At 44.7% G+C, this 16,213-nt stretch overlaps 1 protein-coding gene across 4 annotated transcripts in view; it reads left to right on the top strand.

Annotated features, from left to right (window-relative positions):
- The window catches only part of poe (E3 ubiquitin-protein ligase-like protein poe), a 567,105-nt gene that overhangs the window by 507,476 nt on the left and 43,416 nt on the right, over positions 1–16,213 (top strand). For all 4 annotated transcript variants that reach the window (XM_075878938.1, XM_075878937.1, XM_075878939.1 and 1 more), the window contains one exon: positions 4,410–4,703. In XM_075878938.1, the coding sequence (XP_075735053.1) occupies positions 4,410–4,703 (294 nt within the window). The remainder of the gene's footprint in view (positions 1–4,409; positions 4,704–16,213) is intronic.

The following is a 16,213-nucleotide window of genomic DNA, read 5'->3' as shown; positions in this document are numbered from 1 at the left end:
ACCTGCAGGGGCGTCTGCGACAGCAGGCGTTTGGTGCGTAGCGTCACCACGGACACGAGCTAACAGGGGAGTTTCGACTCCCTCCCACGCCTAGCCGTGCATGGCATTGCCATGTCTGGGGAAAAGAGGATACTGGTGGTTGAGCCGACCCCGGGTGATTGGACCTTTTATAGTTAAAATGAGCTCTCTTCGCTCTGTTATTCCACCTGCGATATCGTACTCCATATATGTGGACAACATCCAAATCAGTTTCAAATCGTGTAGCTTGACTGTATGCCAACGCCAGATACAGTTGGGTGTTAACAGCCTTGCGAAATGGGCTGATGAGAATGGTTTTTAAGTTTAACACTGACAAGACTACTAGTGTGCTTTTCTCCAGACGAAGAGGTGTACATCCTGACCCCTGCATACTAATGAATGGACAAAGCTTAGTTATTGCGAAAGAACGAAAATTTCTTGGCGTAATTTACGATGCTAAACTCACCTTTATAAAGCATATAAAACAACTGTAGCTGAAATGTCTCAAGACCATGAACCTTTTAAAGATTTTATTGCACCAGTCGTGAGGGACAGACAGGCACTGTCTCATATCTCTGTTTCGCCTGGTTCTGTCACGCATAGACTATGGATGCATAGTATATCAGTCAGCTTCAAGGACAGCACTGAAAATGTTGGACCCTGTATACCACCTAGGTATCCGGCTGGCACTTGGTGCCTTCCGTACCAGCCCTATTCAAAGCCTTTATGCAGAGTCAGATCAGTGGCCACTAGACTATCAGCGCACGTATCTAGGAGTCAACTATGCAGTTAAGATCATGTCTATGAAGCAGCACCCATGCAAAACACTTATGAATGATGTGTCCACTACTCAGTTATACCTAAACCGTCCTTCTATTGCCCCACCGTTTCCATCGGAAATAAGACCTGCAGTAGAAAAACTTGGCATTTTTTTCAATGGCTTACAGGAAAGTGACTATGCCAAACACATCCCTCCCTGGCAGCAGTGTCCTGTAACTTGTGACTGGTCCTTCTAAGACCTCAAAAAGAAAAATTGTCCTAGTGCATTCATTGAGCGACATTTCTTGGCCTTTGAGCACGAATATTGTTCAGCCGCATTCTTCTCTGATGGCTCAAAGTCTCAAACATCTGTATCCTGTGCAGCCTATGGACAAAACTCTCCAACACCAGAACCATGCATACACATATCAGTATTTTCACGTCGGAAGCCTATGGTACCCTGCTTATTATACAACACATTATACAACACAAGATACAAAAGTCTATAGTGTACACAGATTCTTTAAGTGTTGTCACAGCCCTGTCTTGTGGCAAGTACAGCAAGAACCCCACTTTTAACAAGCTCCTTAATGAAATCTATGCAGCCTATAACCTGAAATTTTCTATTGTTATTTGCTGGGTGCCAGGTGATTCTGGGATTGTGGACAATGAAATAGTTGACAAAAATGCACGAAAAGCCGCTGATAGGCAAGCTATAGATATAACAACTGTTCCGGGGGTGGATCTAAAGCCTGTTGTACGTAGAGGGCTACGCAACCACTAGCAAGATAAATGGGACAAGCAGGTCAACAAGCTCCACCTAGTCAAACCCCAACTAAAGAAAGTTATCCCATAAAAACTCAACAGATTCACTGAAGTCACTCTAACATGGTTCAGAATAGGCCACACATGAACACTTTTTCACAGGCACGGATCCACCTACATGTATACACTGCGGAGAGAGTCTAATCGTTTTGCATGTTTTGATTGAATTCTCTGTGCTTTACCCAGCACGACTGACTCATTTCAGGGAGCTCTGTCGGTATCATATCCCACTCCATCCAGGGTTGTTTTTAACACTCAGTGCAGTGTTTGACCTTAAGAGACTTGTTCATTATCTTGCAAAAGTAAAATTTCTAACAATGATATCTTTCCATCCTAGACACCAGGCTGGGCTTCACGTGTGAGGTACCGCCTGGTGCAAAAAACACAAGTATGTCTGAGCCTTCGCAGTTCTTGCTCAGGCAAGGACTTCAGCCGTGCGGGTCTCTGGCCTAGCTGACATTTATCATCAGACCCCAGCCTGCGAAACGAAGGCCTGTAACAAAGTGACGTTCCTTTTAAATGCCCTGTTTCAAATATTTTATTGACATTCTCTACACAGCATTTGTTTTTAGACTAATAACTTGAAATGAAACAACACTTGTACTGGCACTCTTTGGCATTAAAGGACTTTGCGCCAATAAAGCTTAACGTAATAAAGAATGTGGAAGGCTTCAATCACTTCCCTTGCTACCCGATTTTTATGATGCAACAATATCATAATGTTGAAGGAAAAGGGGGCGCAGTCACATTCGTGGCAATGAACAGTAAGAGTACATCAATGCTGATAATTAGCACAAATGCTCATTAACGGACTTTCGTGTGAACACGTGAGTCTGTTATAACCAATGGGAATTACCAGTCACAAACAATTTTATTTTCAATGGGGGTTGAAAAAGACTTTTTGAAAATTAAATTTTAGTTTCTTAAGCCCTTTTTCTTTGAATCAAAAGTGTCTACTGAAACCTATGTGAAGATGCTGTAAAAAAAATTTTGCACCTGCTGAGGTGGCAAAAATTGTGGAAATAAAAAGAACAAGGGTGTTTTCTAATAACGTAATTCCTAAACAGGATGGCCATTCAAAATTGTGCTACTTGCAACTTTTTTGGGCACTTTTTCTGTGTTCATGGTCGCGATTTAGTTACGGCAGCTGCAAGCAGAAGTTCAGTCATCAGATTCCGATAGGGTGCCTCACTCATCGCGAACATCGCAGATGCACGTCTCGGATCCACTGTAATGGCATCTCGTTAATCCCGCTGCTACCACTTCAGACCTTGTAATGAAGACCACCACGAGACAAGTCTTTGTAATCGTGATCGAGCATGACATGGTATCTTCAAATAGCTAAGCAGTTTCAATCCATTTCTGCTGGGTCCCAAGCCATGTTGGGATACCTGAACATTAAAAAGCAAATAAGTATGCTTCAATGGCAGCTGATGAAACAGTATCAAAAGTAAACATTCCCCATAGACAGCCTGCGTACAATTTCTCTATTTTTGTTAGCAAAATGGCAGCAACAGTGGGACTTGTGCATGAGTAACAAGCTTCATCTAGTGAAGTTTATACTTGGTGGATGGAAGACCTGTCACCAAGAACGTTTCATCGAAGTTATATTATGCCGACTTAGCATTGGGCACACACACTTGACACACAATTTTTTACTCACAAAGGAACAACAACCAATATGCGAAAATTGCCAAGAACCGCTATCAGTTATACACATCCTAATCGAATGCCCCGCTATTGAAACACAGAGAAAAAAATTATTTTAGGACACTATACAAACAACATATACCTTTACACCCGTCTTTACTTCTAGGAGATCATTCTTTGCTAACCGCGCGTGACATGATGAACTTCATGAGAGAATGTGGCTTTTCAAATAAGCTCTAAAACTTCATCATCTGAACACGCGTCTCTGTTACACCTTGTGTCTGGCACAGCATAGCTTCAGTTGCTTTTTCGCCATAAAAAACCGAATTAACTAACATTGTCATCTGAAGGGGGCTTTAGATGTGACATGCAAAGTTTTAGAAATTTTTATCGTGTACATTTTTAAATCAGTGTGTCACGTGTGGAGATCTTGGTTCAAAATTGAAAATATGAAACTCCAACCTTGATTTTAACCTCTAAAATAATAAACTTATGCTGTTGAAACTTGCTAAATTAGAGTTCTCAGAGTACAGTTTATCAATCTGAACCAAGTTATTGTTTTCCTTTAGTTTCTCTTTAATGACAAAATCTTTAATGATAAAATTTTTAATGATAAATTGGGAGCATTCACCCTGCACAACGTTCCTGATTTTTTTAGGTGCTTTAATTGGCCGGTATGGTGTATTCCGTATAGTCATTTTACATTGAATCTATGGAAGGTGTTGGTTTGCAGAAGCTCCAGAGCACCTTCTTATGAAAAAGGTTGATAAGCCAGTGTAGACCAAGAAATGTGATCCTTCAGTGAAATTTGTGTGAAATCAGTGCAGTACAATGAAATTTTCAGTTATAAAATAAAAGTGAAGCATAACACAGCTGCCAGAAGATCTCTAATGCAAGGCTGAGCAGTGCCTGCTAAACATGCAGTACAGAGTGGGAAACATGGGGCATACATGTTTGCAGTGAGCATTGTGTTGATGATTTCATGTACTAATACCAAGGAGAAGTAATTTGCAAATCGGACTTAAGTTGTTTTGGCACTCCTGTCTGTCCTAGTTCACAGTATGGCGTAAAGTAACAAAACCTTATGCAAACATTTTATCATAAATTCTGGTACAAAAGTATGCTCAGTCAAGACATGCATTTTCCTGGCTCGACAGGTTCAGAGCAATCGTCTGCATCTTTTGGAGCCATCATTGCACGCTGTTGCCCGCCTCTTGGGAGCACTGCGGCTGCTACTTGGAGCACAGGAGGCTGCTCTTGCGGAGCAGCTTCTGGCGACACTGGAGGCTGTACTGGCTGAGGGAGCTGCCCATGTGCCTCCTCAGCTTCCAGAAGGTGTTACGCGGGACGACATCACTTTCCTCCTGACCCAAGTCGGCACTGGCAGGCCTAGTCCACGTCTTTTGCAGCTGCTCATGCGGGTTGTTCCCTTCTTAACCCTCACTGATGAGGTGTGTCATCTTATCTTCTTCACATACAAAAGCTAACATAGTTTTGTTCATACATTTCTGACCCATGCACTATCAGCGTCCAATGAAACCCGAACAGCGGCAAGCCTTCGTAATGGTATAGTGCGGGCCGTCCAGCTATCACCGCGGACATGCACGCGTATATGCGCAGAGCTGCCAAACAGCATGCACGTGCCTGTCAACGTTGATAACTGGACGGCGTGCACTACACTGTCTAGAAGGCTTGCCGCTGTTTGGGTTTCATTTGATGCTGATAGTACGGGAAGTTATAAAATGATCTAGTGAATCTGTTAAAAGCAGGGAGCACTTTGTGTTATCAAAACTTCATTTTGCAATTATACCTTTGATACGAAGTATAGTGGCCGAAAGATTTTGGTGTTACACACAGAGTGTTTCAAGGATGGTAAACAATACGGCAGTATGAAAAAACAAAGAAGTAAAGAATTTCGAAAACATAAAATGAAAAATGGCAAAGCTTGCAATAAGTCATGCAAGTCTTAATACAGCAAAAGGGGACAATTCTGAAGACTGATATGCAGTATAGACAGTTTATTTATTTTATTTATTTCAATATACTGCAGACCTGTTCGGTCCAAGCAAGAGTGGCAATACAGAAAATATACAGTTATAACATAAGTGGCAATATTCATGAAACAGTCGCCGACCGCTTTTCCGGACTACAAAAATTCGGACTTGTTGGATATTCCGGACTTCATAAATGCACCGTCAGGGATCCCATTGAGCTAATGCATTGTTTCGACCGATTTTTCGGGCGAATTTGCCCCTAAAAGTTCGATTTTTCGGACTAAATTCGCTCGTTTTGTGCCACGCCTCAAGCCATTGTGAACGCCGCCATGTTGGATTTTCCGTCGGCATGGCTAAGCTTGATCTTCAGATGCCTTTCCTGCCTCCGAGATTGGAATGCGCACGCCATATTTTAAGTTTCGGAGGCCGTGTTTGCTTTTTAAAAGACGCGGTGATGGATGCCGTTTTTTCGTCTTCGGTCAGCACTATCGTCATCACATCGCACGGGGAGGAGGCGAAAGAAGGATTCTCTACCTGCCACAATGACATTTAAAGACTTCTCGTGCGGACGACGACATTGTTTCGTGCGCGGAGGCCACTGACGACGAAATTCTTCGCCAGGTTGTCCCGGAGCCGGAGAGCGGCTCGGATGACGACAACAACGACCGCCCGCAGCCGTCGGAGATCGCCAACGCGGTGACAATTTTGTCGAGCGTTTACGGCGACGATGTCACCTTGGCGCAAATACGGGCAAACCAAATTGCCTCCAAGCGTAGTTTGAGGCAAGGCAGCATCAAGGACTTTTTTAAACCTGCCTGATGCAATAAACTTCAGATTTTTGGCGAAAACGAATTTTTCGGACTGTTCAATTTTTCGTACTTTTTTTTTTCGGTCCCCGCCAGGTCCGAAAAATCGGTGGGCGACTGTATCTGCACTATAAGCAGCGGTACCACTGTAAGCAAAAAAACCTTTTCCAAGGGCTGCAGTTGTGCAAAACTTGGGGAACATACAGTCTTGCATGCCCGAGAATCGAAGCATGCGATGCATGGTCCTTACGAATATGCAAATTTTCTAATGTTAAAGAAATTTAACATCTGAAAACCTCCATTTCCAACGAAAGGAACGTGAAAGATGCAGGAGGGGTCTATCAAAAGAAAGCACCATCGTGATGATTCTCCAACTCCTTCTCAGACTGCCACAACTATGTGCATTGCACAGAAACTGTGTTGAATCACATCCAAAATTTTGCATGATAAAAGACGTGTAATTTCAAGACATTGCAATCGAATCGCAAACCATGCACCATATGAGTGCCACACCTGCCATCCTCGTTTTCATTGACAATCTGTATCCCTTCCCTCCCAGTGCTGCCACCACAAAGAGCTTCATTGATTTCATACAAAACCACAACTTAGATTTCATGCGTCTCCTACTGAAATGCAACCAATGCCGATTAGGGCTAGCCTGCTGTTTGGCATGTTGCCGTAGGAAGTTTTCTCAAGACATGAAGATCGGGCATTGAAAATATTGCATTCAAGCTCTGAACCGAGAACAGCGTGCATGACACAAAGTTTGCATTCATGACTGGGAGATCAAAAAAAAACAAAATCCCTTCAAGCTAATGTGAGACCGCATACTGGCTGCAAAGGGGAAAACTCGTGTCATAACACCTTAGAACTTTTAAATTGGTGGATGAAGTAGCAAACACGGTATCTGTAGCAAGATCGACAACAACAATTTTGTCAACAGGAAACTAGGACCATACAGAAACTAAGCGTAGTTGACTAGGGCGGGATCGTACATTGAGCCGCTTGCAGTCGGCCAGCACCTGGAGCCATGCTAGTATGCTGTTGCCGCACGAATGAAAAAGCTTACCGTATTTACTCGCATAATCCTCGCACTTTTTTTGGCGTAAAACCGATGCAAAGTTGGGAGGTGCGAGAATCACGCAGGGAAAACTTTTCACGAAAACATACAGAGCGAAAAAGAAAAAGAAGTGGCCGCAAATCGGGATTCTCACACCAGCAACTAACAGCAAGCTTTGAGAAGTATTACTTAAAACTTACCTCAAAAATAAAAGCACAGATTCAACTCAATGCAAAATTTATTTGAGGCACAAAAAGTGCAAGCAAATAGTCGAGAATTAAAATACCATACGCAAAGCTTGTGGGCATTGCAAGCGTAGCGGTAGCATTCGTCACTTAACAGGAGCCCTGAAAAAGGTAAGCAAAGGATGTTAGTATTGGGCTGATGGCTTTTTAACAGAATTGTCCGCAGTTTCCTTCTTAAGAAATAAAGTTTACCATCAATCCCAGTCTTATGCACACGGCAGGCCCAACGCGTCTTGGTGGCTTTCAGCTGCCGTCACCAGTAGCGAACACAAAACTCGACTACGAAGAGCCTACCGGTGGCCCTGTTGCCGTTGTTTAGTACATGATCAATCACTTTCAACTTGTAAGCAGCCGTGTAGCTTCAGTGTCGCCCCATAGCGTAACAAGATCGCCGACACAACATGCAAAACACGCCGCAACGCGCACTTGCCTCTTTGGCTTGGCTTGGATTGGATTGAATCTCTGTGCAATAATATTACACTTGATGCTTAAGAGATAACGCCAGATGGCGCGCGCTCTAATGAACAACGGCTAGAACAAGCAGATGAGATTATTGTGGCAATTTTCGGAAGTGCAATAATTACTGGAGGAAAAAAAATTATATTTTTGTTGGGCGATGTGGGGGGTGCGAGAATTATGCATGTGCGAGGATTACATGAGTAAATATGTTAACAGTCGCCTAGGCAACCACCCTCCTTCCTCACTCGAGCCCGCACATCTTGCCATGTTTTTCCTTTTCTTTTTCTTCCCTCTGCCCCTCGTTCGTTACCCCACGTCCTCTTTTCCTCCGTTACTCCATGTCCTCTTTTCCTCCATAGCGACCTCGTCGCTCGCTCCGCAGAAATGCAGTCACTGCACCTCCTTTCAGAAGTGCACTCACTACCAGATTTTTCAGAAAGATTTTCCAGCAACTGCGTTACAACGCTCGCTCCGCAGAGGTGCAGCCACTACACCTCCTTTCAGAAGTGCACTCACCACCAGATTTCTCAGAAAGATTCGCCAGCAACCGCGTTATAACCAGTTTTATCTTGGGGGACTGCACAATTAGCAGTGTGCGTGCATATGTGGGTTTCTATCAATGGGTAAACGGAACTCGAAAAATACGGCATTGTAACCATTCCTGCACTATGAGAGGTTATGTTACAAGTGGTGTGCACTTAGTTGCTACTAGGTCTGAGCTGGGTGGTACCACTGCTAGTCATAGACATGACATGAGCTCTTCGTCGTTGGCTTTCTGCGCTTCGGGGTCTTTTTGCAGTCGGCATTCCCTTTTTTTTTTTTTTTTTTTTTTTGTTCCTCAGTAATCTCTCGCTGTACGCACTAGGGGTCTTTGGCTTGCTGCCAGCGATTGTTACCTTCTTCCTTTTTAGTGGAAATTTTGTGTAGCGGGATTTACCCAACATACCCATGTATGATGATAATAGTTTTCTCATAGGCTACTCAAGTTTCTGTCGCAAAGACTCATTTATAGGACTAACTGTTGGCTCCTTCATTTTTTTTTTTTGTGTGGACTAGTGGTGAGTAGTGGGACTTGCCCAGTTTTTATAGTGCATACCGAATTATGATGATGTATTGCGGTAAAGGTTCTAGCTCTTTTACGGTCACAAGTATATTGACTCAAGAAAATGCCAGTTCCAACATGGCAGATGTGGTGGAGTAAGGGCTCAATGGTGTTTTGGACCCGAAATTTGGGCAGGAAGTTCAAAAATCAGACTCCAAAGATTTCTTTAATTCAAAATTTCAGATCTCTTATATATATTGACATCTATGAGTCAGATTTGGAACTCTGCACCCGAAGTAAGTGCTGCCTTGTCTGCCACATCACTTGAGCTTCGACAGAAGTTGAAAGAAAAGAAGAGGCTGAAGAAATGGCGTTTTAGCATTTCACATTTAAAGGGCCAGTAAACAACCCCAAAGTCCAAAAAGTCTTATAAAGAGAAATATGTGTACTTTTACTTCGTGAGCATGCTGCTACAAGAATTTTGTGAAATCATGCTATAGTAAGAAAGTTACCGGAGTTAGAACACCGCTTTCAGCTGTTTTCAAATTTTCGTGCAGTTTCACTCTCCTTCTCCCTCAGAGGGAGGAGAAACCATAGTCCGTTGTCAATGTGACACGACGTCGGCAAATGACGTCATCGACGAACTAGATCAGTCGCAACGTACTTCTGCTTGTCGAGATGCCTGGCTGTTTACTGATCACCCGGTGCCAATGCTTCTCTGCAGCCCAGTCCACAATCGATTTGCAGCCGACAACGATTCGCGGCGAAACTGCATTCCATAACCTGGACATGCAGTTGGCCTGATTTTTCAGGAGTTAGCAGACTGTCGTGCCCTCTGAGAGCAGGAACACAAAACACAAATAAAGCGTTTAATAGTGAGTGTGCTGATTAACGGTTGGCGCGACAATCTGCTCACTTCCAAAAACTGGGCCAGTGACATGATTGGATTTCGATACAAGAAGCCTATGAGGAGTTTTGGAACTCGTATGATTGAATAACTCTGTCGTAGCTGTGGAAACAAGAACTGTTCTTGACTTCACTACTGTTTGTTGAGACCTGGTTTAGACCAATCGACGAGCTGCGCATGCTGCGTCTCAGCGCCGATCGCAGAGTTGATGTTGCTGTGCGTGTAAGAGGGTTGGTCAGGTGCAGGAAAGATGTGCGTGAATCGTTTTTTGAAATGGAGGCGTTGGTGGGGCGCACAGCGCTGTAATATTCAGAAAATGTCATCACGGTAGCCTACTCTACGATTTTCCAAGTTTGTTTGGAGGGTGTAAAAAAAAAGTCAAAGCCTATTGATTGGCCCTTTAAATTATCTTCAGCTGCACTTTGGTTGCACCAAATCATGCACTGTCAACCTCAAAAGTTTTCGAGATGTGCATCGTATTGCGCAGCTGGGGGAAACTGCACTGCTGCATCGCCTACCGTAATGTGCACCCAAAAGAAGGGGACGTCCTCACGTGTGAGTCGTGTCAATAGCGCCGCAATAGAAGAAAAGTCCTCGATAAATCGCCGGTAATAGGCGCACAACCCTAAGAAGGGTCTTACGGCCTTTTTATCGCGTGGTACAGGAAATTGCGCTACGGCGTCTACTTTGGCCGGGTCAGGTCGAACACCCTCGTGACTGACGACGTGGCCTAGGAAGCTGAGTTCGTTGAAACCAAAATGACATTTTTCCGGTTTTAAAGTAAGGCCGGCCGAACGTATGGCTTGGAGGACGGTGAATAAACGGCTGAGATGTTCCTCGAATGTTGCTGAGAATACAATAACATCGTCCAGATAGATCAAGCATGTTTGCCACTTCAAGCCTGATAGTACGGTGTCCATGAGACGCTGAAAAGTGGCTGGCGCCGAGCACAACCCAAAAGGAAGCACCTTAAATTCGTAAAGGCCATCGGGCGTCACAAAGGCCATTTTTTCACGATCTCTCTCGTCGACTTGTATCTGCCAGTAGCCGCTTCGGAGGTCCATTGAAGAGAAATAGTGCGCATGACGCAGCCGATAGAGTGAATCGTTTATGTGGGGCAGTGGATAGACGTCTTTCTTCGTGACTTGGTTCAACTTGCGATAATCAATACAGAAGTGCAAGCTGCCGTCTTTTTTCTTGACCAAAACCACGGGGGACGCCCCAGGACTTTTCGAAGGTTGTATGACGTCATCCGCGAGCATCTTCTGTACTTGCTTCTGAATCTCCTCGCACTCTTTCGGAGCCACACGGTAGGGGTTCTGCCAAATCGGTCGCATGTTGTCTTCAGTAATGATGCGGTGCTTGGTCAATGGTGTTTGCTGGACCTTTGACGTACGCGAATAGTAGTCTTCGAATTGGTGTATAAGTTCAAGCAGGCGCTTCCTATCAGAGGGTGGTAGCGTGGAGCAGATGTCCACCGACGAAGTTGTCGAGGCGGGGACAGTGGCGTCATCTGGTTGCAAAGCAAAACAATCCCCGGCTTGGTCTAAATCGTCGTAGTAGGCAATGGCGGTACCCTTCTGAATTTGACGGCACTCGTTGCTGAAGTTTGTGAGGAGCACTTCTGCCTGTCCACCAGTAAGCGCCAGGATGCCCCTCGCGATGGAAATGCCTTGCATGAACAAAAGAGCGACTATGTGCTCTGCTATCACCTCTTTGTAGCACGGCCACCCACTGGACACCGACACAAGGCAGCAGGATCTCGGTGGGAGCGTCACATCGTTGGCTATTCGCAAACGGCCACGTGGTTCGTCACTGCTGTTGACGGCACATGGATGTGCGCAAAACGTCACAATACGTTGAGGGATGCTGATAACAGCGTCATGATCTTGAAGAAAATCCATGCCCAGAATTAGCTCTTTACAGCAGTCTGGCAACAGGACGAAAGTGGCCACGAAGCTAGAATCCCCGATACGAAGTCGAGTGGTACATTTACCTGTGGGAGTCATCAGCTGACAACCAGCACTCCTTATGTGCGGCCCTGTCCACTGTGTCTTGACCTTTCTAAGGCGGTCGGCGAGCTCTTGTCGCATGATTGAGAAGTAGGTGCCAGTGTCGACCAGTGCTGTAACGTGATGTCCATCAATGAGAATGCTAAGATCAGCACGTACAACTTCATCGGCATTAGTATTCGTCGTCGTATTCATCGTCGTCGTCGTCATACCTTCTTGCAATGATAGGGTTCAGTGTCTCGACGATTGGCAACCTTGCCCCCCGAGGTCGCAGCAGTTAGTTTCCCCGGCGCGGGCTAGGCGAACGGCCTCTGGTGACGTCTGCGTAGCTCTGAGGGAAGTCACGATGACGTGCAGATGATGGAGATCGCCAGCGACGCGGTGGAGTTTCTTGGCCAGGCGACAGTTGATCGGCATCGTGGGCACGACGGTCTTCATAGCGGAAAGAAGCGGGACGAGAAAAGTTCTTGAGCCCGGAATCGCCATGACGGCAATAGCGGGCAGTGTGACCGGGTTCTCCGCAGCGGAAGCAAATAGGTCGATGGTAGGCCATGCGCCATAAATCAGTTCGGCAAAATGGTGGTCGTCTCATAGAATCCCATTGCCACCACCAAGGTACGGCGGCGGGTCGTGGCTGAAAGGGCGTCGCCACAAATGACGGTGGAGGACGACGGACCACATCAGCGTAGCTCGATGGATGTGGCTCAGGACTTGCTCGGTGGGGTAATGGCTTGCTTCAACTCCTGACGGACGATTTCGACAACAGATGCGACAGGCGGTTGGGTAGGGGGAATGCAGAGGGCCCGAAGTTCCTCACGCAGTAATTCCCTAATCATTTGTCGCAGGGAACTTCCGCACACGGCAGTGTTTTGAGCTACAGCACTTACTGCCGTGTGGTTTGGCAGGCGTTCAAAGTGTCGACGTCGTTGTTGCAGTGCGCGCTCGATGACAGTCGCCTCTCTTATGAATTCATCTACTGTTGTAGGTGGAATTCGTACGAGGCCCGCAAACACTGGTTCCTTAGCACCCTGCATTAGGTGACGCACCTTCTTCGCCTCGGGCATGTCAGGGTCAGCTCGTCGAAACAGATGGATCATAACCTTCTGCGTACATGGCGGCTGTTTCATTGGGTTTTCGCGCGCAGGCCTCAATCAGTTGCTGTGCGCGAACACGTCGGTCCGAGTTCAGAAATGTAGCGAGGAGCTTTTCAACAGAAATCTTCCTAAAATTGGAATATAGCCTCGCGGTTCTCGTACCACGTGCGAGCGCTATCTTCCAGTGTGAAATATGCACGGCCAAGTTTGTGCTGTTCGCTTCAGTGGTTGTATACAGCGACCTGTTTGAACTGTTTGAGCCAGTCCTCGACATCCTCATACTCTTCCCCACGGAAAACTTCAGGAATGCGACGATGTTCAAGGGTCACCTGCGAGGGAAGAGTGGTCTGTGATGGCAGGATAACCGTGGATGTAGTAGGAGCTGCCATGCTGGAAAGAGGCGGAACAGGTGCGGACTCCAGATTTAGGCCTAGTAGGCGCCGACTGAATCAATCGGTGCACCGGAGTCGTGACGAGGGGCTGAGTCTCTGGACTAGGTGAATGGGTCCGAGCAAGACTGTCCTGCATCAGGTATTAGGCTCCAGCACCTCCACCAGTGTCACGAGGTCATAACAGAGGTCTTGCCGCAGAGATTGAGACAGCAGAAGCAGGTCAGTCTTTTTAATAGAATGCGCAAGCGAGTTCTTTTTTTTTTTTTTTTTTTTCATCAATTTCATAGTCCTTCATGGCACATGCACGACTGCCATCATCTTTCTTGATGAAGCACGTGACAATATGACAGCCATGAAACACCGCTCCCCTCTGCTAGCACTTCATCAATCTATCCAAATGAAACACTTTCATGTGACTATCTCATAAGAATATGTTTATGATTACTCTAAACTTCATTTTTTCTGCGATTTCGCTTTGATGTAGTCGAATCTTGTTAATTCGAACGCACTTAATTTGAACTTCCGGTTAATGGGGCAGACTGTTCTTGGACATTTTTTGTTTATTTTCTCAGTAATCTTGATCAAACTGCACAGGATTATGAAGTCTCTTCTGATTTCAAATATTTAATTAGTTTTCCTGTAACGCATCTTGTTCCTGAGATAACTTAAGTTCACCCCCTATTGTTTAAGGCCGACATAGAAAAAAGTGCTTAATTAAATGTGATATTTTAGATATTCCAACATAGACTAATGACTGTAGATTGAAAGTGTACAATCATTTTTTGTTTTTAGACCATTCTTGGTTATTTTACAGTAAAATGAGCTATCTAATTTCAAAAGCACTTGTAATTGTGTTACAATTTTGATGAGTAATTAATTGAAAAGGCTTGTACTATAAATTCTGCTCTCATGCTTGCATTCTACACACATACAGCTTTGCATTGCAAAAAGAATCATTGTTGTACGTGCCCTAGATGCAGAAATATTGAGGCCTCAATGTTGAACAGTCGTAAATTTACTTTTTTGATGAAAATGGAAAAAAAAAACTGAAAACACACAGCTTTTTCAAAAAGCAACAATTACGGTGCGCGTGTTTTGCAATGCTCATAAAGGTGCTCATAAGTTCATAGCAGAGCTTCTAAGGTCTGTTCCACCCCTCCCCCCCCCCCCCTTTTTTTTTTTTTTTTGCAGGTTAAGCATGTTAAGAGCACCAAGAACCTGGACAGTTAGAATGACATTACAAAAAAATTACCACTTCCTGGTCTGTGAAAATTTGCAGAGATAGAAAAATACTTGCAGAAACCAAATATGTAAATTTTAAAAAATTAATTTCTTGTCACTTTTTGGGTTTTGACCAGTCTGCCCCTTTAATTTGAACTCACGCTGAGGTCCCGTAAAGCTATGTGTAACTGTCGCGAGCACTTGCGACGGTTAATTCGAACGTACTGCGCTTTGAAAATGCTGTCAGCACCATGCCCAATCCCGTGCGGCACCTCCGACACCTTAACGCTGTGCGCGAAGGAAAGAAAAGACTGTGCTGGAAGGTTTGCTCTCTCTAAAATGCCGATCTGTGGCGCACCTATGCCACACTTCTCCCTTTTCCAATGCCACGTGCGAAGCGAGTGAGGGGGAAAAGAAATCTGTCGCTGGGTTAAATGAATGTGTGGTTCAAGAAAAAGAAAAAGGCACTATCTCTACAGTCCTTGTGGGAGCACGGCTCTGCGCCTCGGGGGGGGGGGGGGGGGGGGGACGAGCAAAAAAAAAAAAAAAAAAAGCTGCAGTGGAGTGTCGGTTTTCTGTCAAATGCCGAACTGCTTCTTTACGCGTGGAGGCACTTCTCCTTTTTTGTCACGTGCTGGCCATGCTGCGAAGCGAAGAGGCTCCGCTAAGCAGTCGTTGTTGTCGTCTTTAGAAAGTGTCTGCGCTGGACATTTCGGCGCGCAACTTCTCTTGCCAGGAGAATGCTGAAGTCGAAGTAGAAATGCTTTGCAAGCTGCGTGCGAAATTGATTGACTCTCTGCAAGGCAAACATCTGCAGAGGTGCATCACCGATTAATTCAATTAATGACGGATGTCCTGTGATTTGTGAATAAATGTAAGTCTTCTGAAACTTCCCCCTCGTGGGCTAGCTCAATGCACATGCGCCACTGCATGGTGAGCCCTCCGTTCATTTGGCTTTCATCAATTCGAAGTTCTTTTAATTCGAACAAATTTTCAGGCCCCTTCAAGTTTGAATTATCGAGATTCGACTGTATTAACAAAATATTCAGTTAGATCCGTACTCGCACTTCAATATTCGAATTCTCTTTGCACCCATAATTCTGCTCTTCGTGCAGCTATAGTTTTTTGGTACGGGGGAAACAAGGAAGGATTGGTAGGGGTGTGCGAATATTCGAAATTTCGAATATTTTGCTAGTAGTGTTTGCTATTCGGTTCAATTTGCATTGAAATTTTGCTTTTCGAATCTACTTGAACTTCCAAGAGACAAATAGAGTCTGCTCTCAATAATTCAAACTCAAAGGGACCTCTGAATTTTGTTGGAATTATCAAGGAAGTTGAATTGTCAGAATTTCCAAGATAGATGACTCTGGGTGAGGTGACACCATACATTATGATTAGGCATTCATTTTATCATTTTTAAAAATTTTTCAGGTGTTTTTAAGCCCTAACTTCACGCAGTGAACAGAAAGTAGAAGTGTGAAGTCCACAAGTTAATTGGCCATTAACTGCTAATCAGACCTTTTAAAAAAAAATTGTGAATTGCCAACTGCTTTTTTGCTATAGGGTATGTGCCCTCGGCACAAATCTCTCTAGACCAGTTAAGAAGCATCACGGTTTACCATGCGTGTGCTTCATTTCAAACATTTGTTTACTTACAATGCTTTTTTTCTTGAAGGCCTCAGGTGCTTATTTTTCATTTTTAGACTGTTAGGAAAAAATGTGCAAGCAG

This window comes from Rhipicephalus microplus, chromosome X (genome assembly GCF_043290135.1).
Source record: "Rhipicephalus microplus isolate Deutch F79 chromosome X, USDA_Rmic, whole genome shotgun sequence".
Taxonomy (NCBI): Eukaryota; Metazoa; Arthropoda; class Arachnida; order Ixodida; family Ixodidae; genus Rhipicephalus; species Rhipicephalus microplus.
Note: the sequence above shows the minus strand (reverse complement) of the source record. Positions and strands in the feature narration are given on the sequence as shown.